Source organism: Anomaloglossus baeobatrachus, chromosome 2, assembly GCF_048569485.1.
Source record: "Anomaloglossus baeobatrachus isolate aAnoBae1 chromosome 2, aAnoBae1.hap1, whole genome shotgun sequence".
Taxonomy (NCBI): Eukaryota; Metazoa; Chordata; class Amphibia; order Anura; family Aromobatidae; genus Anomaloglossus; species Anomaloglossus baeobatrachus.
In genome coordinates this window covers 306816168-306840267 of record NC_134354.1, presented here as the reverse complement: position 1 = coordinate 306840267, position 24100 = coordinate 306816168, and the positions used below count along the sequence as shown (strand labels likewise).

The 24100-nt window shown below is 46.4% G+C and overlaps 1 protein-coding gene across 2 annotated transcripts in view; it reads left to right on the top strand.

The window, feature by feature from the left end:
* Positions 1-24100, top strand: part of SMIM29 (small integral membrane protein 29) — a 119413-nt gene that overhangs the window by 65161 nt on the left and 30152 nt on the right. For both annotated transcript variants that reach the window (XM_075335876.1, XM_075335877.1), the window contains exon 2: positions 6444-6608. In XM_075335876.1, coding sequence (XP_075191991.1) covers positions 6498-6608 — 111 coding nt within the window. In that variant the 5' untranslated portion in view covers positions 6444-6497. The remainder of the gene's footprint in view (positions 1-6443; positions 6609-24100) is intronic.

The following is a 24100-nucleotide window of genomic DNA, read 5'->3' as shown; positions in this document are numbered from 1 at the left end:
AGGTACTTTTAATAAGTGTGCCTGCCACTTGAATGGGAAGTTGTTTTGGGATGTTTGGACTTCCGACGCTGGCAATGAGATGTTTAGGGCTTCCATTTTTTTTGTAGTTGACCTTGAAGTTACTGAGGTCCCCATAACGTTCAAATTCCATCATAATTGAGGGGAAGGTGATATGGGGTTCTGAGATATGTAGCAACAAGTCATCTGCATAAAGGGCCATTTTGTATTGTTTCCCACCTACGCTCAGACCCCGCACACTGGGGTTCTTCCTGATAGCCACTGCCAAATGTTCCATAACAATGACATAGATCAATGGGGATAGCGGGCATCCCTGTCTAGTACCATTGTGGATCTGGAATGGGATTGAGAGGGAGCCGTTAGCTTTAATCCGTGCTGTAGGGCCGTTGTAGAGGGCCATTATTTTAGTTAAGAAACCTCCCCTCAGTCCAGTCTAAGGGCCGCCTCCATAAAACCCCAGTGTACGCGGTCAAAGGCCTTCTCTGCATCTATTGATAACAGGCCCACTCCACCGGGGCACGCCCCTGCCCCGGCGATTAACGAGATAGTCTTACACACGTTGTCCTTCGCCTCGCGTCCCTGTATAAATCCCACATGGTCCGAGTGTATTGCCTAGCCTTGTATTTGGCCCAAAAAGAAAAAAAAAATTAAAATAAATGACGTGTGGTCCCCCCTATTTTTGATAGCCAGCTAGGGTAAAGCCGACAGCTGTAGCCTGCAAACCACAGCTGACAGCTTCACCTTGGCTGGTGATCAATTTGAAGGGCACCCCAAGCAGTTTTTTTTTTTTTTTAATTAATTATAAATAAATAATTTTAAAAAAACAAACAAACGTAGGGTCCCCCCAAATTAGATCATCAGCCAAGGTGAAGCTGACAGCTGGGGGGGGTCTGGTATTCTCAGGGTGGGAAGAGCCATGGTTATTGGACTCTTTCCAGCCTAAAAATAGCAGGCCGCAGCCGCCCCAGAAGTGGCGCATCCATTTAAATGTGCCAATCCTGGCGCTTCGCCCCAACTCATCCCGTTGCCCTGGTGCGGTGGCAAACTGGGTAATAAATGGGCTTGATACCAGATGTGTAATGTCACCTGGCATCAAGCCCAGCAATTAGTTATGTCACGGCGTCTATTTGATACCAGACATAACTAATTGACAGTAATAAAAAAAAAATATTTTTATTTCATTCCCTCTTTCACCAATTTATTAAAAAGAAAAAAAAAATCGGGTCCCTGTAATCCATTGTGAAAGTCCCGCGGCGATTCTGGACCTTCTAGAATATGGGGGCATATTCAGGGAATGTATCCCCTATTTTCTAGGAGTGCAGACCCTCCATGTGAGGAGAGTGGGTGCAAAGAATTTGCACCCACCCTCCCCGGGTCACAGCTGCAGAATGCGAGCAGTGAGCCAGCGTCTCTGAAAGCAAACCAGGAAGCTGAGCTGACAGCCGTGCTCTGAACGTGTGACCGGCGTTCACTGTGAAGGATGAGGGGGCCGCGGGGGATCAGAGCTGAGACAGATACGGGGAACACCGGAAGGGTAATAAGGGGTGACCTGGCAGGGCCTGGGGAGCAGCTTTCTGTCGTATGTTGGATGTTGGATTTTCGGGAGGAAGGGGGGTGTCTGGGGGGACACTTTCGCGACACCGGGGGACCGGAGAGGACCAGTGATGAGATTTATCTCCCATCTGACATGTTTGTTTATGCCAGATGGGAGATAAATGATTTTTTTACCGGCGCGGTCATTTACTATAAGGTGATCATCGGTAAATGGTGTGTACCGGGGATCGGGGACCGGAAAAACCGGCCTGAATCATGATCTCCAGGGTCTCAGCTACCCCCGGCAGCTGAGACCCCGGAAATTTTCCGACTCTGGGGGGCGCTAGACCCTTTTTTCCGACCGCTGTTAAAAAGCGGCGGTTTTGAAGAAGTACCCTGATTTGTTGCCGTTTAAAAGGCGTATTGGCGGTCGTTAAGGGGTTAAACATGTGTATCCTCCAATTCCAGATCCTAAATCAGTGTCAGGAGCACGTGGTCTCAAGCCAGGAGACTGGGTGACCCTAAAAAGACAAGTCAGAATGCGCCATGAGTCAGAATCAGATGGGCCGATCCAGCTTATCCCAACCACAGCGACTTCCATGAAGCTTGAGGGAAAACCCATCTGGAGACAACAGCTGCTGTAAAGAGTCCATCGTACCAGCAGAATGAGGGACACAACACACATAGTGCTGGATTATCTCACATAGAACCTTATGGAGAATTTCTAGATTGGGGATGATACATGGGAAATAACCAAAATAAGGGAACAATGGGTACAGGAACATTACACAAATAAGGGCTCATGCTGGGAAAAACATTATCTGACCTGAACCAACCAATTAGTTTAAGCGTTTAAGTGACTTTTTAAGGATAACACACACTTGTAGGTAACTGGTATTGTCTTATTTGTTGGTATTTGAAGCCATAAAAGTGCTACTCTGTGTTACTGAAGGTAATCAGATCCATGTGTAAGGGAAATTTTGTTAAAGACCTCCTGGTGGTAGATTATGGACCCAAGACAAGAAGAGATCCATTAGTGTTGTGATACAATCAGGTGTATTCAGGTAGAAAAGTCTTGAAGACGTGGACAGCACTCACATGTTGACTGAGAATCAGTCTTTCAGAAACAGTAATGCTAAAAGCTGCAGCATAACGGTAAGAAGCTTATTCTTACAATTGCTTTACTCTTTCTAATCGATTAATCTCAATCTGGGTAAGCTCTTCGGCATTAAATAGTCTGTTCTAAGGACTGGGACGTTACCTATGTCTCTGTGAATTGTTTGTGCAGGATGTGATCAACTCTGATCAACAGTCTGTATCTGTGGGGGCAAAGGCTTAGCATTGCTTGTATAGCGGATAGCAAAATGAAAAAAGTTGCAGTTAAAGCATTAGAGCTGATGTGTTAGAGGACCACGGGTGGTCAGAAGGTTAATAAAGTATTTAGGGGGGATTGTGGAGGAGAGCCATAAGATGAAATGCTTAATTAACCTCTGGACTTAGAGCACTGTGAGAAGTGTGTTCAATTAAATCAATTCTCTATATATAAGCCAGTCAATTTTAAGAGGAACTCAAAGCTGGCCCCCGATGACATCACAGACCAAACCATCCGCATGGATCCATCAGATGACGTCCCTCCCATCACCATCACCATGGACTGATCCACTGAAGTCAGACCCACCCATCAACAGCAACAGATCTCCCCATTGGCTAGCCCATGAACTGTCCCACTAAATGGGCATATCTGAACTTGTGTACGCCCCTAGCCTATATCAAAAGGATGCATGCTTTTCCTCGCTCTGTTCGGTGTCATCTTTACTGTAGTCAAGAAGAGATTTCACATCTGACTGTGTCTGGTGTGATTTCTTTACGCATGCACTTGATTCACACCAATTAGGACAGGCAGCAGGCAACTAGTGATCTGAGTTCACCCTAACACATCTACTAGCCTATCAACAGGATATGTGAGAAATTGAGAAACATTTCACAGCACTTAAGCTGGGTTTACACACTGCAACATCGCTGTAACGTCACCGGTTTTGTGACGTTACAGCGACCTCCCCAGCGACATTGCAGTGTGTGAAACCTATCAGCGACCTGGCCCCTGCTGTGAAGTTGTGATCGCTACAAATCGTTCAGGACCATTCCTAGGTCCTTTGTTTCCCGCTGTGCAGCATACATCGCTAGCAAGTTTCAGTGTGTAAAGGGGACTTTACAGCGACTCCGCGGCTCTGTCTGTGTAGCGTCCTGATTAGCGGTCACCGGTGAAGGATTCACCGGTGACCGCTAATCCCCCGAGTGACTGAAGTGTCCCCCCCTCTCTCATACTCACCGATCCCCGATCACCGGCCCTGCACGGCGTTCACTCTGCTCCAGCGGCTTTTCCTTTTTTGAAAAAGCCGGCCGCTCATTAAACAATCTCGTATTCCCTGCTTTTCCCCGCCCACCGGCAAATATGATTGGTTGCAGTGAGACACGCCCACACGCTGAGTGACAGCTGTGTCACTGCACCCAATCACAGCAGCCGGTGGGCGTGTCTATACTGTGCAGTAAAATAAATAAATAATTAAAAAATCCGGCGTGAGGTCCCCCCCAATTTTAATACCAGCCAGATAAAGCCATACGGCTGAAGGCTGGTATTCTCAGGATGGGGAGCCCCACGTTATGGGGAGCCCCCCAGCCTAACAATATCAGCCAGCAGCCGCCCAGAATTGCCGCATACATTAGATGCGACAGTTCTGGGACTGTACCCGGCTCTTCCCGATTTGCCCTGGTGCGTTGGCAAATCGGGGAAATAAGGAGTTATTGGCAGCCCATAGCTGCCATCTCCCCGAGATACCTTCCATGATTAATCTGTAAATTACAGTTAAAAAACACACTAACAAATTCCCTCATTATCAATTTATTACCCACAAGAAAGCCCTCCTTGTCCGGCGTAATCCACGGTCCTCCAGCGTCGCATCCAGCTCTGCTGCATGCAGGTGACAGGAGCAGCAGAAGACACAGCCGCTCCTGTCACCTCCACGCAGCTAATGAAGAGAGCCGTGTGATCGGCTGAGCTGTCACTGAGGTTACCTGGATCCAGCGGTGGATGCAGCGGTGGCCGCGGGTAACCTCAGTGACAGCTCAGCTGATCGCGCTACTCACCGCCGCTCCGGTCAGCTCCACGCAGCAAATGAGGTGAGTAGCGCGATCAGCTGAGCTGTCACTGAGGTTACCCGCGGCCACCGCTGGATCCACCGCTGGATCCAGATAACCTCAGTGACAGCTCAGCCGATCACACGGCTCTCTTCATTAGCTGCGTGCAGGTGACAGGAGCGGCTGTGTCTTCTGCTGCTCCTGTCACCTGCATGCAGCAGAGCTGGATGCGACGCTGGAGGACCGTGGATTACGCCGGACAAGGAGGGCTTTGTTGTGGGTAATAAATTGGTAATGAGGGAATGTGTTTGTGTTTTTAATTTCTAATAAAGGATTTTTCGGGTGTGTGTGTGTTTATTTACTGTCACTTACAGATTAATCATGGAAGGAATCTCAGGGAGACGCCTGACATGATTAATCTAGGACTTATTGGCAGCTATTGGCTGCCAATAACTCCTTATTACCCCGATTTGCCAACGCACCAGGGCAAATCGGGAAGAGCCAGGTACAGTCCCAGAACTGTCGCATCTAATGTATGCGGCAATTCTGGGCGTCTGCTGGCTGATATTGTTAGGCTGGGGGGCTCCCCATAACGTGGGGCTCCCCATCCTGAGAATACCAGCCTGCAGCCGTATGGCTTTATCTGGCTGGTATTAAAATAGGGGGGGACCGCAGGCCGGATTTTTTAATTATTTATTTATTTACACGGCACACAGAGCCGCGCGGCATTAAATGAAGTTGGGTGAAGTTCACCTGCTTTTTTGACACGTCCCCAACGACCAGCTAGTCTCTCTGCAGGTCCGGATCGCTGTTAGGTCGTTGGCCAGGTCTGCATGTTTGACATCTCACCAGAGACTTTGTAGCGATCCCGGCTAGGTTGAGATCGCAGGTTGGATCGCTAGAAAGTCTGTGTGTAAACCCAGCTTAAGTTTTCTGCACTCAGGATATGCTGTGTTCCACTTGGATTAGTGGCAGCATTTAGATTACACCTCGGACTGATACCAGCTTTTACACTGCACAGGGGATTAACCGACCGCTCCACCATTCATTGTTTCTGCCTGATGTTGGCAGTGCTTACACAACACTGAGGATCGACTGGTGGAGGTAGTGTATACAACACAAGTACAACTCTGCAGTTTAATGCACAGAATTACCGATCTATGATATTTATACAAGATATGACACTATATTATCATCACAACCAGAAGGCTATATCCGTTATCAGCCAGGAGCAGTGATGCAATCTTCATTGTCTAACATGTCTTCTTGCTGTGGCTCTCAGACTTTGGTCACCTTGCCTTATTCCTGTGAACATAGACTGGTTTACTATTGATCACGCTGCTGCCCTTTGCAGGTCCAGGTTTCTTGGAATATACTGCCTGCTGCCTTAGTAGGGTGATGTGCTCAAGCAGCAATAAGCTGTGTAATGGCATGGGCCATGCATATGATCAGGAGGAGAAAGCTATATACAGTATGTACTAAAATACATATGAAAAAATATGTCCCCTCTGACTTATTGAAATGCCTTTAATTGGCAACCCTGTTCTTTTAGATGTAAGGCTTCACAAACTTTTTCTATGGCCTCACCGGACTGGGCTAACCTGATACCCAGGCCTCTCCATATGTTGTGGCAGTTTGTGGTCAATTTAGTTTTTGTCACCTAAACTCTGTACAATGTTATTAGTATAAAATTTAATTCTGTACTATTGCTGCCATTACTCACAATATGTTATTTTCCGATTTTATCTTTTTACTAGGTTTTGTCTGCGGCACTTTCTCCTTCCCATCCTCATGCTCCCTTCACTGCCACCATGAGTAACTCTACAGATCCAGGATCAAGTAATATGGATGCGGATTCTATGGGAGGAATTGTTTTGGTTCCTTTCTTCCTTATTACCGTGATTGGTGTCATTGTAGCTGTGGTGAGTATTCGTGCCTTCTCTTTTCATTACAGGCATGGATGAGGCTTGGCTAGATCTTGGGGCCAGCTCCAAAGTTAGGAGCCCGTAACCAAGCTTTGTAGCATAACTGAGCAGTAACGGGATGTGTGAGCTTGAACTAACTTGTTACTAGGGGCTTTAACCAGTAACTAGAAGTCAGTTTGTGTTTCCTCCTTTTCATCAACAGCCAAATATAGAGCATGTTTAATGAGCTGTCGTATTGAATGCAACCATTCGTTTTACCATATAACTTTCTGAAAAACTGGAAAAAAAAGTGGTTTGAAATACTGAAGGGGGATCAAACATTTTATATTTTGATCTGACTTTTATAGACATAATGCTGATTGTGCTGCCCCCCTCCTCCTTAATTGTTGGTAGGAGTAGGTGATTTATATGCTTAACAATCACAATTATGCCTTTTTATGGTGAGCTTTGAGGTGCCTTATTCATTAGCATCACCTTTTACACCACAGGAGAATGTGTATAATGCTGGGGACCCCGAAAACAGGTTTGTGGTTGTCAGCTATAAACTCCTAAAATCATTGTGATGCAGACTATCATGAATATTTTTAAGCCACTGTCAATTGCCATCTAGATGCTTCTGACAAAGGTAGAAGAGGTTGGGGGGGGTTCTTGCTTTAATCCCATCGGCACTCCATGACTTGACGCCAGTTGGGGTGCCAATAGTTGCCATGGCAAGTGATGGCCTCAGGGTCTACCAGATATCCTGTTTAACAAGGAAGAAAAACGGGAAACGTTTTTAGGGATCTCACCGCAAATATGAGTCCAAACACCATACGTTTAATGGTCCTCACATGACTCTGCTGCCCCAAGCGATAAAGTACCAAAAAATATTCCAAAAGGAAAAAAATGTGAGAAACCATAATAAAATCCTTGATACTTTTATTCAGGCATAGTTGAAAAGACATGTTCCGCTGGAAAGCCCTCTGACGCGTTTCTAGCGCTACTTGCACCCTTAGTCATAGATACTGAACTCCAGCAACGCACACACATTTAAAATCATCATCAGCCAATGAAAAATCACAGAACATTTGCACGAATATAACAGACAGACTATGTTTTTGTACTAATTATATCTTTACGGAAATTCATTCCATTAGGTTGTTTGGTATCTAGTAGTAGGATCCAATGCGTTTCTCTAAAAAAAAAAAATCAACACTTTGGAAGAAAAAAAATAACCACCCTTAATGGGGCAGATGACTTTCTCCAAACCATAACATGTTAAACCTGTCATGTCGCCTCCATGCATGTCAAGAAAATGTTTTGTTGCCCCGGAGTGTTATTTTTCTTTAGAATATTCTAAACCTGCTCTGATAGCCTTTTTTTATTTTTCTTCTGGTCAAATATATTTTAAATTGCATATAGTACATGCAATGCAATATATTAAGTGATCCAAATCACAATTAATAAAACTTCGTATACTATGTTTTCTTATTGGGCAGCAAAACATCCTATTTTTTTTTTTTTTTCTCGACAGCTAGGGGGCACATGTTATAATTTTTGCCACATTTTAAAAAACCACAAAGTGGTAACCACGTATTTTTAAAAGCATTATTCCTTTCTCGCATTTTCATTGGGTGACACAGACCGTGGGTATTATGATGTCTCCAGGGAGGCGTGACACTAGATTTGAAAGTGTTAGCTCCTTCCCCACAGCATATACCCTAGCTAGACAGGAAACTAGCTCAGTTTTTTTTCTAGTGTCAGCAGGGAGGCTGACATGTCTGGCCTGAGCCCTACCAGGTGCTTTAGGCCAGCTTATTCTGTTATTTTTTATTTTGTTTTTTCTTATTCATTCTATTTTTGATTATGGGGCAATACCAGGGTGCCTTGCCACCCTCGTTCCCCCCCGCGTACGGGCAGAGGAAACCTGGCGTGCACAAGCCGTCAGTCTTCCCTCGCGCCCAAGTGGTCGGGTCTGCGTACCCCTCCAGGCTCCCTGGAAGCACCTCAGACCAAGGTAGCTCCAGAGGGCTAAGCAGAGCCGAGGACCTGCTTCAGCCTTGAGCCGAAGATGCGTCTCAGAGATCCCCGCATCCCCGGACCGACGCGTCTTCAGACGGAGCCAGGAGCAGGTAGGGAGACGACGAGTCATCTGTCCCCTGCTTCCAAACCACCTGAAAAGGCGCTGGTGGGGCGATGCAGGCCATGATCCCGGGGAGCCTCATTAATTTAGCCCCCTGCGTCGGCCTGCATTCTAGCAACGCCCCCTCTCACTGCTCTGAAAGCCGCTCCCTCAGTCGTAGCGGCTCTCCTTCTGATTGACCGTCACGTTTTCGTCCCAGCCCTGGGACCAATAAGCCTCTGGGGGCCGTCTCACTCCTCCATGCTGCCAGGAACGCTGGACGCCATTTTCCACGTGGGGAGCAGATACGGGTGAGATCGCCTCCTTGGCTCTGCACTTCTGCAGCGCTATGTACCGCTCTGCTCAGCGGTATATCGCTGTCTCTCTCTAGCGGTGTGTGCCTGCTGGCTAGCGGTGTATATCAGCTATTAGCGGTATATACTGGCTCTGCCTGCAGGTATATGCCGACTGTTTGACAGTATATGCCATTTTGCTATCGGTATATACCGGCTGTGCATCGCAGTCCTTTTATAATACTGCTAGTGGCTCCTCACTCATATAACAGTGGCATAACTCTATTCCTATAGGGCTGTAGGACTCTATTGCTGATATGCGTAACCGCAAGGGTGATAAACCTTCCCAGGCAACCTCTACGGACCTGTACTATGCCTGTACCATCTGTGGACGCTCGTTTTCTAATGGCCGAAGCTATCCACTATGCCGGGGCTGCGATGCCCCTACTACCGTGTCACAACAGACCTCGTTGCCGGACCAAGATGCCGTGCAGTCTTTGGATTCTGCTCCGGCCACCGGCCAGGCAGCACCCCCGTCTGATGACGTAAAGCCTGCATGGGCTCTTCTAATGTCTAAAAGGATAAGAGGACCTTGCCGCTCAGATATCCCAGCCTTCCACAGGCTCCCACAGCCTTCCCCCAGCTCAGCTCCCTCAGAGGAGCCCGCCTGCTTCGTCTGGTCCCTCTTCCCCAGAACCTAAAAAGGCTGTTTCCAAAAGGCGCTATTGCGACCTCTACGCCTCATCCGACTCGGACGATGATCAGTCTGACCGCGGTTCCGTGACTTTTAGTAGTCACGATTCTCAAGACTCTGATTCTGATTCAGATGTCCTTTCTGAGTCTAGGCATATAGAAGACACACTAATTTCGGCTGTCAATCACTCTGTCGATTTCTGATCAGCCTCCGGACCCGACTTCTCAGTCGGCAATCAAGCGGGCCAAGAAGCATCCTAAGTCCTTTGCCCAGGATCCGGTTTTTCGTCAAATTATATCTAAACGGTGGGATCACCCTGATAGAAGGTTTAATAAAAACCCTTCTTTTCATTCGCTTATCCCTTGCCATCTGAAATGGTTAAGCCCTGGTCAGTACCCCCCGTTGTGGATCCGCCAGTATCCAGACTGGCTAAACACACGGTCATGTCTGTTTCAGACAACGCGTCTCTCAAGGACTGCCGACTGAGCAGTTGATGCTGCGGTGAAATCTATTTTCCAGGCTTCGGGCTCTTCTCTTCGCCTCCTGTTTGCCTTGACATGGGTCGCGAGAGCTATGGGTGTGTGGAGTAAGAACCTGCGCAGGATGTTTCGTTCTTGTAATATTCCTCCGGAGGCTTTTGAGATCCTTGATTTGTTCTCTCTATCCTCTGATTATTTTCTTCACGGCTCCCTAGATACAGCTAGTTTGTCAGCCCTAACGGCAGCCAATGCTGTCTTTGCCCGCAGAGTCCTTTGGCTAAAGATATGGAATGCGGACAGTGCCTCCAAGAAATCCCTATCCACACTCCCCTTCCATGGCCTTCGTCTGTTTGGAGAATTCTTGGACAAACTCATATCTGAGACGACGGGTGGTAAAAGTACCATTCTACCACAAAAGCGGCCTGTATCCAGGAATTTTAAAAAATCTCCTTGGTGCAGGCAGCCCTTTTCGGCCTGCCCCCCCAAAACCATCAGGCTCTTCCTGGCGTTCCCACTCCAAGCAACCTAAACCCAAAGGACCTCGCCCTGTACAGGCCCCTTCAGCATGACGCCAGGTATCCCTCAGATCCAACTCCTGTTGGAGGGTGGCTTCTGCCTTTTCAGGATATCTGGCTAGACCACACTTGCGATGCTTGGGTTCGAGAAATCGTCATCTCGGGTTACAAGATCGATTTCCATTACCTGCCGGCCAACAGGTTTCTGCGTTCTCGTCTTCCAAAGTCCAAAACGCAAAGCAAGGCCTTATTTCAGGCCATAGCCTCTTTACAGAAGGCAAACGTTATCATTCCAGTGCCCCTGGAACAGCGCGGCAAAGGTTTCTATTCAAACCTTTTTTTCGTTCCCAAAAAAGATGGCTCTGTCCGTCCTATCTTGGACCTCAAACGGCTGAACAGATTCGTATGGATTCGGACCTTCCGAATTGAATCATTGAGAGCAGTGCTAGCCGCCATGGAACCTGGAGAATTCCTAGCTTCCATAGACGTTCAAGATGCTTATTTACACATACACATATGGGAATCTCATCAACAGTTCCTTCGTTTTGCCATAGGACACCGTCATTTCCAATTCAGGGCCCTCCCCTTTGGGCTGGCCACCGCGCCTTCGCGTCTTCACAAAGGTTATGGCGGCCGTCATGTCCATTTTACACCCCAGAGGCGTCCTGGTCGTTCCCTATTTGGACGACCTTCTTGTCAAAGGGAGCTCTCCTCAAGTTTGCTCAAAAAGCGTGCAGATTTGCCTAGACACGCTGTCAAGGCTAGGGTGGCTTATCAACTTCAACAAGTCATCCCTCATTCCTCATCAGCGCATCACCTTTTTAGGTATGCTGATAGACACGGCTCAGTCCCGGGTTTTTCTTCCAGAAGAGAGGAGGTCTTCCCTGATCCGGGCCGCCCAATCCCTCCGCTCTTGCCGTTACACATCCCTTTGGAATGGAATGAGAGTGTTAGGCAAGATGGTGGCAGTCATGGAAGCCGTGTTCTTTGCCCAATTCCATCTGCGTCCTCTACAACTGGATCTTATATCCTCCTGGGACAAGAATTCAGCTTCTCTAGACCGGTCAGTCCGCCTATCTCGGACTGCGCTCAGCTCCCTCGTCTGGTGGACTCCAGTCTCATCCCTATCTCAAGGGAAGTCCTTCCGCCCTGTCCACTGGCAAGTAGTCACGACTGATGCCAGCTTGATAGGCTGGGGGGCGGTGTTTCTCCACCACACTGTTCACGGACGCTGGTCTTCTTCCGAGCGCTCCCTGCACATCAATGTTCTAGAGATCAGAGCCATATTTTTGGCCCTTCAGAACTTTCAGCCCTTACTATTGGGCCTCCCTGTTCGGATCTAGTCAGACAATGCCACAGCTGTGGCTTACATCAACCGTTGGGGAGGAACTCTCAGCAAGGCAGCGATGAAAGAAGTATCCAGGATTCTTCTTTGGGCAGAGAAGCACATCCCCCATTATTTCAGCTGTCCATATTCCGGGGGTAGACAACTGGGCCGCAGACTTTCTCAGCAGGCAAGGTCTAGCGGCAGGGGAATGATCCCTCCATGACGAAGTGTTCCATCAGATCACTCTTCGTTGGCGACTCCCAGATGTGGACCCCATAGCGTCTCGGATGAACGCCAAAATACATCCCTTCATATCCCGATCAAGAGACCCGCTAGCGATCGGCGCAGTTTCGCCTACCCTACATCTTCCCTCCGTTTCCTCTCATTCCGAGAGTAATCAAGAAAATCAAAGCGGAGGGAATTCCGGTGATCCTCGTGGCCCCGGATTGGCCCAGGAGAGCCTGGTACCCAGAGCTTCTCCAACTTCTCGGCGACACTCCCTGGCGTTTTCCCGACCACCCGGATCTTCTGTCGCAAGATCCAATATTCCACCAGAATACAGCACAGCTGCATTTGACGGCGTGGCACTTGAATCCTTGATTCTAGCAAAATCAGGTCTTTCGTCTAAGGTAGTTCATACCATGCTTTAATGCTCGGAAGCCCTCCTCTGCCAGTATCTATCGCAGGACCTGGAAGACCTATCTTTCCTGGTGTGATCGTCTTAATCGGTCGCCCCTTGCCTTTTCAATCCCTAATGTTCTTGCCTTTCTGCAAGACGGTCTGTACTCGGGACTTGCTCTCAGTACCCTTAAGGGACAAGTTTCTTCCTTGTCAATATTCTTCAAGAAGCAGCTGGCTTCTCGTCCTCGGGTCCGTACCTTTCTTCAAGGGGTGGCGCATTTGGTCCCTCCTTATCACCACCCCTTAGATCCCTGGGATCTGAATCTGGTTCTCGGAGCTCTTCATCTTCCTCCCTTCGAACCTCTGAGAGAAATCTCTCTTCAACGACTGTCTTGGAAGGTTGCCTTTTTAGTTGCCATTACCTTTATCAGGCGAGTGTCCGAACTTGCAGCCCTTTCCTGTCGTATCTTCTTTCCACTTAAACGAGGACATTGTGTTGCCGTCATTGTGCCCGGTCCACTCCTTTTGAAAAACACTCCTTCACACTCTCTAGATCTTGTCAGGGCTCTGCGGATCTACATCTCCACAACCGCGCCGTTGCGCAAGTCCGATGCTCTCTTCGTCCTCTCAGAAGGACACAAAAAGGGCAACCACGCTTCTAAATCCACGATTTCTTGATTGGATCAGGACTGGTATCTGTGAGGCTTACAAAGCACGAGGTTTTGTTCCTCCTCAATCTGTGCGGGCCCACTCTACGCGAGCAGTGGGTGCTTCCTTGGCTATCCGCCATCAGGCTTCGGCGGCCCAACTCTGCAAGGCCGCTACCTGGTCCAGTGTGCACACGTTTACAAAATTCTACAGAGTGCATACGCATGCTTCCGTGGATGCTGCTCTTGGAAGACAAGTCCTTCAGGCAGCAGTGGCCCATTTATAAGTGGCCACTGCTCGGTTTTCTGACATTGTTTTGATCTATGTTCACTGCAGTTGTTAGTCAGCTCTTAGTCTGATGTTATACACTGTTAATAGTTCAGTTCCCACCCAGGGACTGCTTTGGGACGTCCCACTGTTTGTGTCCCCCAATGAAAAGGCGAGAAAGGAAATTACATTTTTGTGTACTCACCGTAAAATGTCTTCCTTGGAGCCTTTCATTGGGGGACACGGCTCCCACCCTTGTGGTTTTGGTTGTCCTTCTCCTACTGCTTTTACACCAAACTGAGCTAGTTTCCTGTCTAGCTAGGGTATATGCTGTGGGGGGAGGAGCTAACACTTTTTCAAATCTAGTGTCACGCCTCTCTAGAGATATCATAATACCCACTGTCTGTGTCCCCCAATGAAAGGCTCCAAGGAAGACATTTTATGGTGAGTACACAAAAATGTCATTTTTGCTAGGTGATAGCATATTTCCAAGAGTATTGCCTTTTTTAGTCTCTGTTCTGTGACCATTATCTAAACTTTAACCTAATATTTCGTACCGGCAAAAAATGGCAATATTTTTATAAATGTCCTAGTATTGGTTGCTATACTGAGTACTAAAAGTGGGAATTTGATTTTTAGAATTAACATTAGTGGTTTTATTTTGACCAAAAAAATCATTGCAGTTTTGTTTTTTACCCTCTGCATAGATTTTATAGATGTTACTTTTAATATATCCTCTAGATTTTAATCTTTCAACCACTTTTTTACTTTTAATTTCGAACATAAACGTTTTGTCCTTTAAAAGCGCTCCATAGGCGATGGCTTTTATCATATGGTTTTGATGGCTGCTGCTTGCAGTACAGTGTTTCCACTAACAGGCTTGCGGCAATACTCATATCAATGTGACCAGTAGCTGCATTACCACTTAATTTAATATCTAAAAAGTGGAGCCAAAATTTGGAAAAACTAGCTGTTAATTGCAGATTAACATCATTCACATTAATGTATTGAATAAAGTCTGGTATGGTCGCCATGCTGTCCCCCCAAATAATGAGAATATCGACCATACTAGACAATACTCCGGGGGAAAAAGGATTTCGATCTCCATGAAGGGTGACATTTTCCCACCAGGAAACGAAAAGAACTGCCAAGAAGGTGAAAAACGTGACCCCATCAAGGCTCCTTCCGTCTGAAAAAACATATCCTGTTTATTGGTCCTCCTATAAAATTAACATTTATTAAATTATTATTAATAATAATATATTTATTTTATTTTTATTATTATTATTGTTAATATAATAATAATAATAATAATAATAATAACATTTTTGTATAAAGGGCATCTGTCAGTAGGATCAAACCTTTTTAAGCTGTCTGTATGGACATGAAGGTCCTATGAAGTTAAATACAATTTTACCTTGATATTTGCATCTGATGTTTTATTCTGGAGAAATCCACATTTTTACCCTTCACCAGGACAGCACTGTATACTGAGCGATTATTCACCTCTTCTCCATGCGCCTCAGTGTCATTTCCAGTTTCTGGAAGAAGAGACCTACGGCTCTGCGGGGTGAAGGAGCATGTACCTGAGGAGACTTTTTCAGGGCAAAAGGAGATGCGGCCCGGAGTTGCCTTTGGCAATGATCCAGGCTGTTTCTTCCCTCTGGTCAGGTGGAGAGGAGGTAGTCTTGGCAACGGTGGGCCACTTTTGTGCTTGGAAGGCTGGGGTCAGATGTGATGTGCGGGGAGTGCACCTGTGTGGCTGGCCTCTTCCGGGGTCAGATGTCTGGTAGGTGGTGACAGCACTCTGACTTGGCAATGCTCTGCTGCAACATTGTTTAGGTACAGGTGGCAGCCATGGCCACAGAGAGCAGTATGAAGCCACACCACATGCAGGCACACTCTGCTCGATATATATGCCCATAATGTTGGCTGCTTCTGTATTCAGAAGTAATGTCAAATTAAGATGATGCACAAGAGAAGGAGCCCTTCCCTTTGGCCCCCACTAAGGCTGGAGTCACATTAGTGTATGGCATCCTATGTGAACGCATCACATAAGATATGCTAATGACCCTCGGCTCCCACTCTGCTGCAAGCGTGATCTGAGTGACATTATACTGTGATCCAATCTTGTGATTGGATCACAGCTGCAGAGGAGAGGGAGATAGTGATCGCACTAGCTCTTCCATTGTCAGGCTGTGCATATAGCACACTGCACTTGGATGTCATCCGAGTGCAGTCTTATATTTAACTTGTACCCACAGACTTGTATGGCTGCGAGTGATCTGAGACTTGCTGACACTTGAAGCATAGTGCGATTTATTTACTTAATTTATTTATTTTCTTCCCACTTAATCCAATTTAAGGATGAGGAAAAACTTGCAGATGTGAGCTGCACCATTGTCTTAAATGGGGCAGAGTGCAATGTGAGATTTTCTTGCTTTACACTCGTGCGAGCCATACGCCAGTGTGAATCTGCACTAATTATAAAATACGTAGAAAAAAAATCTGGTGCGAAATAGTGAGGTAAACAAAAAAGATCCCTTTTAATTGGGTTGACACCTTGGTAGTGTACAATATTGACGTTTCGGTCAGGATTACCTTCCTCATACATATACTATCGCACTGGATAGCCACCCACTACAGCGATCACCTCTATCCACAAGCGTACAGCGTCTACCTCAGACACCAGAATTGACCCCTGAGCTGTGACAAACAGCCATCTACAGCACCCCCTCCTTGCACGTGTGACAGTATGTATGAGGAAGGTCATCTATATTGTACGCTAACACCGTGTGACCCCCAATTTGTTGTTTGCCTCACTATTGAGTGCTGGATTCTTTTTCTTTGTGAATCCAGAGTAGGATCCTATCTGAGCACCTGTCATAACCCCAGGAGTGCCGTATTCGTGATTTTGCTTAATTATAAATTATAGCAAACACTACCCATTATTTGCAGCGGATATGTGGCTATATTATTATTATTATTATTATTATTATTATTATTATTATTATTATTATATTTTTTTTTTTTATTGCGCCATTTATTCCATTGCGCTTTACATGTGAAAAGGGGTATACATAGTAGGGACAAGTACAATAATCATAAACAAAACAAGGCACAGACTGGTACAGGAGGAGAGAACCCTGCCTGCGAGGGCTCAGTCTACAAGGGATGAGTGAGGGTACAGTAGGTGAGGGTAGGGCTGGTCGTGTGGCACTATATCAGACTGAGGGTTACTGCAGGTTGTAGGCTTGTTGGAAGAGGTGGGTCTTCAGGTTTCTTTTAAATGCTTGTCAAGGTAGACGAGAGTCTGATATGTTGTGGCAGAGCATTCCAGAGTATGGGAGATGCACGGGAGAAATCTTGGATGCGATGGTGGGAAGAGAAGATGAGAGCGAGTAAAGAACAGATCTTGTGAGGATCGAAGGTTACGTGCAGGTAAGTACCGGGGGACTAGGTCACAGATGTAGGGAGGAGACAGATTGTGGATGGATTTGTAGATCATGGTTAGTGGTTTCAACTGGAGTCATTGGGCAATGGTAAGCCAGTGAAGGGATTGGCAGAGAGGTCGGGGAGTAGCGGGGGACAGGTAGACAAGTCGGGCAGTGTAGTTTAGAATACATTGTAGGGGTCATCTTTAACCCAGGAACAGCTTATGTCCATGAACAGCTGACCGCTCCAGAACTGTGAGTACGGCTCCACTGCCTGGCATATGCGCTGCAGTGCCCGACATCCTCCTCCTATATTATCGCAGACTTGAAAGTGGTGAGGGACTTTTTGTATGTGACGAAGTGCTCAGTGGAATGAGACCTCTTCCATCTGCGCTCAGCAATTCTGGAAGTCAGTCTCAATTCTTTAGTCTGGCTCATGTGCCAGGGTTGCATGTTGATTGTGCGGGTTTTGGTATGTGTAAGGGGGCGACAGATTTGAGAGCTGCAGAGATGGTGGTGTTATATAAAGTGACAGCAGCATCTGCATTGTGTTAAGATAAATGTCTGCAAGAGGGAGAAGGGACTGAGAAAGTGATTGTAAATCAAGGTGTTTGATATTTTTGCGAGGGTGTGAAAGTTTGTGAAAGGGGGGTTATGTACTTGGAGAAGAGAGGGAAGAGAATTTTAGTAGGTTGTATCCAGTAAGTGGGAGTAGTGAGTTTGAGAGGTCAGATAGGGAACAGAGGCAAGTGAAGATGAGGTCAACCGTGTGGCCATCTTTGTGGGTAGCTGCAGGGGACCATTGGGTGAGGCCGAAGGAGAAAGTGAGTGTTAGAAGTTTAGAGACAAATGAGTGGGAAGTGTCGAAGGGGTTAAAATCACCCATGATGATGGTGGGTATGTTGGTAGAAAGGAAGTGAAGTAGCCAGGTGGTGAAGTCGTCAAAGTTTGTGGGTAGCCTGGGGGAGGGGCGCGAAATGACAGCCAGTTGGAGGTTGGAGGGGGAATGCATGCAGATGAAGTGCACTTCAAAAGATGGGAGAGTAATGGAGGGTGCCAGGAGTAGGATGAAGGGGCATTTTTCTGACAGGAGAAATCCAACTCCTCCACCATGTTTGTTACTGGGGCGGGGTGGGGGTGGGGGGGTATGAGACAGATTGAAACCACCATAAGAAAGTGCAGCAGGAGAGACTGTCAGAGGGGGTTGAACCAGGTTTCAGGAATGCCGAGTAAGGCCGGTTTCACACATCCGGCTTTTTGCCGGATCCGGCGCTCTCCCGTGCAGTTAATACAGTACAATGACAGCGCAACAAGCGCCGGTCACATGCTGTCATGTGACCGGCGCATGTGACCCGGAAGTTACAGCGCTGTCATTGTACTGTATTATCTGTACGGGAGAGCGCCGGATCCGGCAAAACGGCAAAAAGCCGGATGTGTGAAACCGGCCTAAGAGTTTGTGTTGAAAAGATCATGAGTGTAGGAAAGTTCATTGCAGACAGAGCGAGTATTCCATAGAGCTTCTGTTAGAGGGACTGGGGGAGTGGGGGCTGGGTGAATGCGTATAAGGTTAGAAGGGTTTCGAAAATGTGTCGTGGATGGCAGTTAGAAGAGACTTTGGGGATGTGATGAGGGCCAGGCTTTTGAGAGATCTCCAGCAGTAAGGAGAAGCAGAGTGTTAGCAGGTGGAAGCAGGAGCAGCCATGAGGTGGTCGTGTGTCTGGATACATAGGGTGTTATGTGAACAGATCTGAGGAAGAGGTGAGATGGGTGGGAAGGATGGAGGGAGAGATGAATAGTTCATTACTGGGTGTAGGGATCATAGGGGGTAAATAAAAATTGAAGTATTATTGGGGTGAAAGTGAAAAACACAAACATTGTTTAAAGTGACTATGTATCCAGTTACCTTCCGGCCTAATTCATTATTGCACACTTGGATCCACATTTAGGGATACCCACACCAACAATGTCTCAGCCGACAATATGGGCCACATATATAGTGTTAGAACAGAGTGCAGCAGGAACAAGCCTACAATGCCTAGCAGTGATACAAACGACCCAAACTCTCCTTCCAGCACAGTAGTTTCCAATGCATAGGATAAGGTGAAAAAAAAACATTTTTTTTTTTATTTTTTTTGTTTGGGAGTGGGTTTATCTCATAATGTACTCACTTATTGCCTTACCAGGCCTACAATATACATATTAATGACAATCTAAAATACCACCCCCTCCCAAAAAAAAGAATGCTTTATGTAAAGAAAATTTGCCCCAGAAATACAGTTGACGCCAGAATATTTCATGAAGTATCTAAAAAGTCACACCTGCATGTTTTTCTCAACATGAAATCAGAATAAACCCTTCCCGCTTTAGATCAATTAAAATTAACAAAAGTATATCCATCTGATATAGTTCACAAATTTGTCAAAATCTGTGTTAGGCCGGTGTCACACTTGCGAGTGCCTCACGTGTATCGCCCGTCACGGACTCGCACTCTCCTCACAGGAGCGGGTCGGTTGCATGCATCTCTATGCAGCTGAGATGCTCCTGTGAGGAGAATGTGAGTCTGTGACAGGTGATGCACCACGAGACTCATGCGAGCTACACACGGGGCACTCGCAAGTGTGACACCGGCCTTACTGAACTCTTCTCCTTTGCCGAGTTAATCCATTTGTCTCCACAGGTGTGACATATCAAGATGCTGATTGAACAGCATGAGTATTTCACAGATGTCTAAGGCCGGTTTCACACATCCGGCTTTTTGCCGTTTTGCCGGATCCGGCGCTCTCCCGTACAGTTAATACAGTACAATGACAGCGCAACAAGCGCCGGTCACATGCTGTCATGTGACCGGCGCATGTGACCCGGAAGTTACAGCGCTGTCATTGTACTGTATTATCTGTACGGGAGAGCGCCGGATCCGGCAAAACGGCAAAAAGCCGGATGTGTGAAACCGGCCTAAGAGTTTGTGTTGAAAAGATCATGAGTGTAGGAAAGTTCATTGCAGACAGAGCGAGTATTCCATAGAGCTTCTGTTAGAGGGACTGGGGGAGTGGGGGCTGGGTGAATGCGTATAAGGTTAGAAGGGTTTCGAAAATGTGTCGTGGATGGCAGTTAGAAGAGACTTTGGGGATGTGATGAGGGCCAGGCTTTTGAGAGATCTCCAGCAGTAAGGAGAAGCAGAGTGTTAGCAGGTGGAAGCAGGAGCAGCCATGAGGTGGTCGTGTGTCTGGATACATAGGGTGTTATGTGAACAGATCTGAGGAAGAGGTGAGATGGGTGGGAAGGATGGAGGGAGAGATGAATAGTTCATTACTGGGTGTAGGGATCATAGGGGGTAAATAAAAATTGAAGTATTATTGGGGTGAAAGTGAAAAACACAAACATTGTTTAAAGTGACTATGTATCCAGTTACCTTCCGGCCTAATTCATTATTGCACACTTGGATCCACATTTAGGGATACCCACACCAACAATGTCTCAGCCGACAATATGGGCCACATATATAGTGTTAGAACAGAGTGCAGCAGGAACAAGCCTACAATGCCTAGCAGTGATACAAACGACCCAAACTCTCCTTCCAGCACAGTAGTTTCCAATGCATAGGATAAGGTGAAAAAAAACATTTTTTTTTTTATTTTTTTTGTTTGGGAGTGGGTTTATCTCATAATGTACTCACTTATTGCCTTACCAGGCCTACAATATACATATTAATGACAATCTAAAATACCACCCCCTCCCAAAAAAAAGAATGCTTTATGTAAAGAAAATTTGCCCCAGAAATACAGTTGACTCCAGAATATTTCATGAAGTATCTAAAAAGTCACACCTGCATGTTTTTCTCAACATGAAATCAGAATAAACCCTTCCCGCTTTAGATCAATTAAAATTAACAAAAGTATATCCATCTGATATAGTTCACAAATTTGTCAAAATCTGTGTTAGGCCGGTGTCACACTTGCGAGTGCCTCACGTGTATCGCCCGTCACGGACTCGCACTCTCCTCACAGGAGCGGGTCGGTTGCATGCATCTCTATGCAGCTGAGATGCTCCTGTGAGGAGAATGTGAGTCTGTGACAGGTGATGCACCACGAGACTCATGCGAGCTACACACGGGGCACTCGCAAGTGTGACACCGGCCTTACTGAACTCTTCTCCTTTGCCGAGTTAATCCATTTGTCTCCACAGGTGTGACATATCAAGATGCTGATTGAACAGCATGAGTATTTCACAGATGTCTAAGGCCGGTTTCACACATCCGGCTTTTTGCCGTTTTGCCGGATCCGGCGCTCTCCCGTACAGTTAATACAGTACAATGACAGCGCAACAAGCGCCGGTCACATGCTGTCATGTGACCGGCGCATGTGACCCGGAAGTTACAGCGCTGTCATTGTACTGTATTATCTGTACGGGAGAGCGCCGGATCCGGCAAAACTGCAAAAAGCCGGATGTGTGAAACTGGCCTTAAGCTGGCCATTAAAAAAAAAAAAACAAACAAACCTAAAATGTGCAGTTTTACAGTATTGGGGAGGGGGGAAGGGGCTCTGGAGCATCAGAAAGCAAGTCAGTGTCTTGTGTGATTTGCAGTGCAACACATTTTCCTTTTTGTATTTAGTTGATCAGGTTGTTGATTGTGGCCTGTGGAGTGTTGGTCCACTCCTTTTCCATGGCTGTGCGAAGTTACTGGATATTTGCAGGGACTTGTGCATGCTGTCATATACACCCATCCAGAGCATCCCAATCGTGCTGAGTGGGTGACATGTCCAGGGAGTATGCTGGCTATACAAGAACTGGGATGTTTTCAGCTTCCAGGAATTGTGTACAGTTTTTTCCTTGAAAATGAGATGGTCATTATTAATAATACTAGAAGGTGGCACGATTCTAACGTATCGGGTAGTCTAGAATGTGTATGTAGGTTAGCAGATTGAATAATAATAGAATCGGTAAGTCTTGAATAATGATGGTTCATTTTTTGCTCATGGTCTCCTGCTGTGCAGCACGCATCGGCGTGTTTGACAATGGGAGACAAACTATCTGAATGGGCAGGGAGCCGGGGTAAGCTAGTAACCATGTTACACATTGGGTAACTAAGGAAAGCGGTTTCTATAGTTACCCGATGTGTACCATGGTTACCAGCCTACGCCGGCTCCGTCACATGTGTGCCGGGAGCCGGGGTAAGCTAGTGGTTTCACACATCCGGCTATTCTCCACTTTGTCTTGCCAGTGTGGGCTTCCGGGGCTGCAGCAGTCACCTGGGAGTCAAGGCTCCGTGTGGGTTCAGGGAATTGTGTGCGGGGCCAGGGCGAGTGTCCAATGCGTGCGGGGGGCGGAGCCTGGCTGAGCGGCCAATCCGTGCTGGGGGGCAGAGCCGAGGCGAGCGGCCAATGCGACGGTTGTCACTGTAACGACATAATTTTGGAGCAAGACAGAATAAGGCAATTATATATATTTATTAATATTATTATTGTTATTGTTCTTATTATTATTATTATTTATTATTATTATCATTCCAAAAGATGTGCTAGGGCTTATTTTCAGAGGACGTCTTTTTTTTTTTTTTTTTGCATCAGTGATTGGAATGTGTTAATGGGAAATGAATATTCACCCCTTTTTCCTGCCCATAATCTCTCCCCTCTCTTTGCCGTGTGTCAGTGATTGTTATCCAAAATAACAATTGCACTCAAGTAAAGGGGAGGGAAAAATAACTGAAGGGTGTAAATAGTGAATATTGAAATGAGAACATGCATTTCCCAGACAACATGGGAAAAAAATTGAGGAAAAAATTAGTTACTTTACAAATTGGCCAAATCTTATTTGAGCCCAGTTACCACACCAAGGTGTAACTCTCAACTTGGTCCTAATCTAAATTTTTGCCTGTTTTTCATGTCAATCCTGATCCTTTTTTTTTTTTTTTTTTCTTCCTTCAAATGTAACTTTTATTAACACAGGAAACCCCGTAATGTACAAAATAAAGCACAATGTCAGAACACAAGCATTGTATTGAGGAATTGTTAGCAGATCAAATCCTAAAATATGGGGAGTTACAAAACTCAAGACTGTATCAACAACGATGAGAGCTGTAACTGACTACTGTCGAAGGATCAACATAATACCTTTTTATACTATATAACGAGGCCAATCCTGATCTTTTATATGGGCTAGAAAAAAACCTGCAAAAGAGGTCACTGGGAAGAGTGTGCTGACAAAGGACATGACTCCATAATTCAAAATCGAAGAATTTCCAACAATTCCTAAACTGAAGGTCTGAACTGGTGGAAACTGAACATGGCATATAATATCCAAAATAAAATGAGTGCAACTGTTATCTTGGATATTGTATGCTACGTGCAGTTTGCACCAGTTCAGACCTTCAGTTTAGGAAGTGCCAGGAATTCTTCTATTAGTGATTCAGTTAGACTGCTGTATTACTGCCAGAGGATAGCATTACAATCCTTGGACTGGTCGGCTGCTCTCCTCGCCTACGCTTGACATACACACTCAGTTCATGACAACGGGTATGGTCGAGTCATTAATGAAGATTTTAAATAAACCCCCCACCAATACATTCCCTAAAATAAAGAGACTGCATAACAATATGGATTTTATTGGCCACAGCAGCCTTTATTGTAACAAAACAACATAAATAACATAAATATACTCAACAGAACCGGAGGGTGGTCCTCGAAGCCCCAAAAACCTGCCGACTGGTATTCTACCCAAACTGTATGCCAAACTGATGTTTTACCCCCAGCCGCTCAAGCACCGGCTCGGAGGAACCAGTTAACCAACAACCTGGCCCCATCTGAACACACGCCCCCAACCCACGGCCTATCACTGGATTCTTCTACCCGCCGGCATGTAAAGAGTCCACATGAGGGGTCCAGAACCTTACGGGTCCCCCCCCATCGTTCCGCCACAAACCCCAAATTCCAACTTCGAGGACCCTCCTCCCCTTCGCCACCAGCATAAATGTTTTGCAAACCTCAAACATTTATGTCCCTCCACAACTTTAGAGCGACCTCAATGCCTTCTTGTATTGACACACACCATATGTCCAAACCTGCCACATTTAGATGGACTCCATCCTGTCTCCAAAATTCCCCATCCCCCGACTCC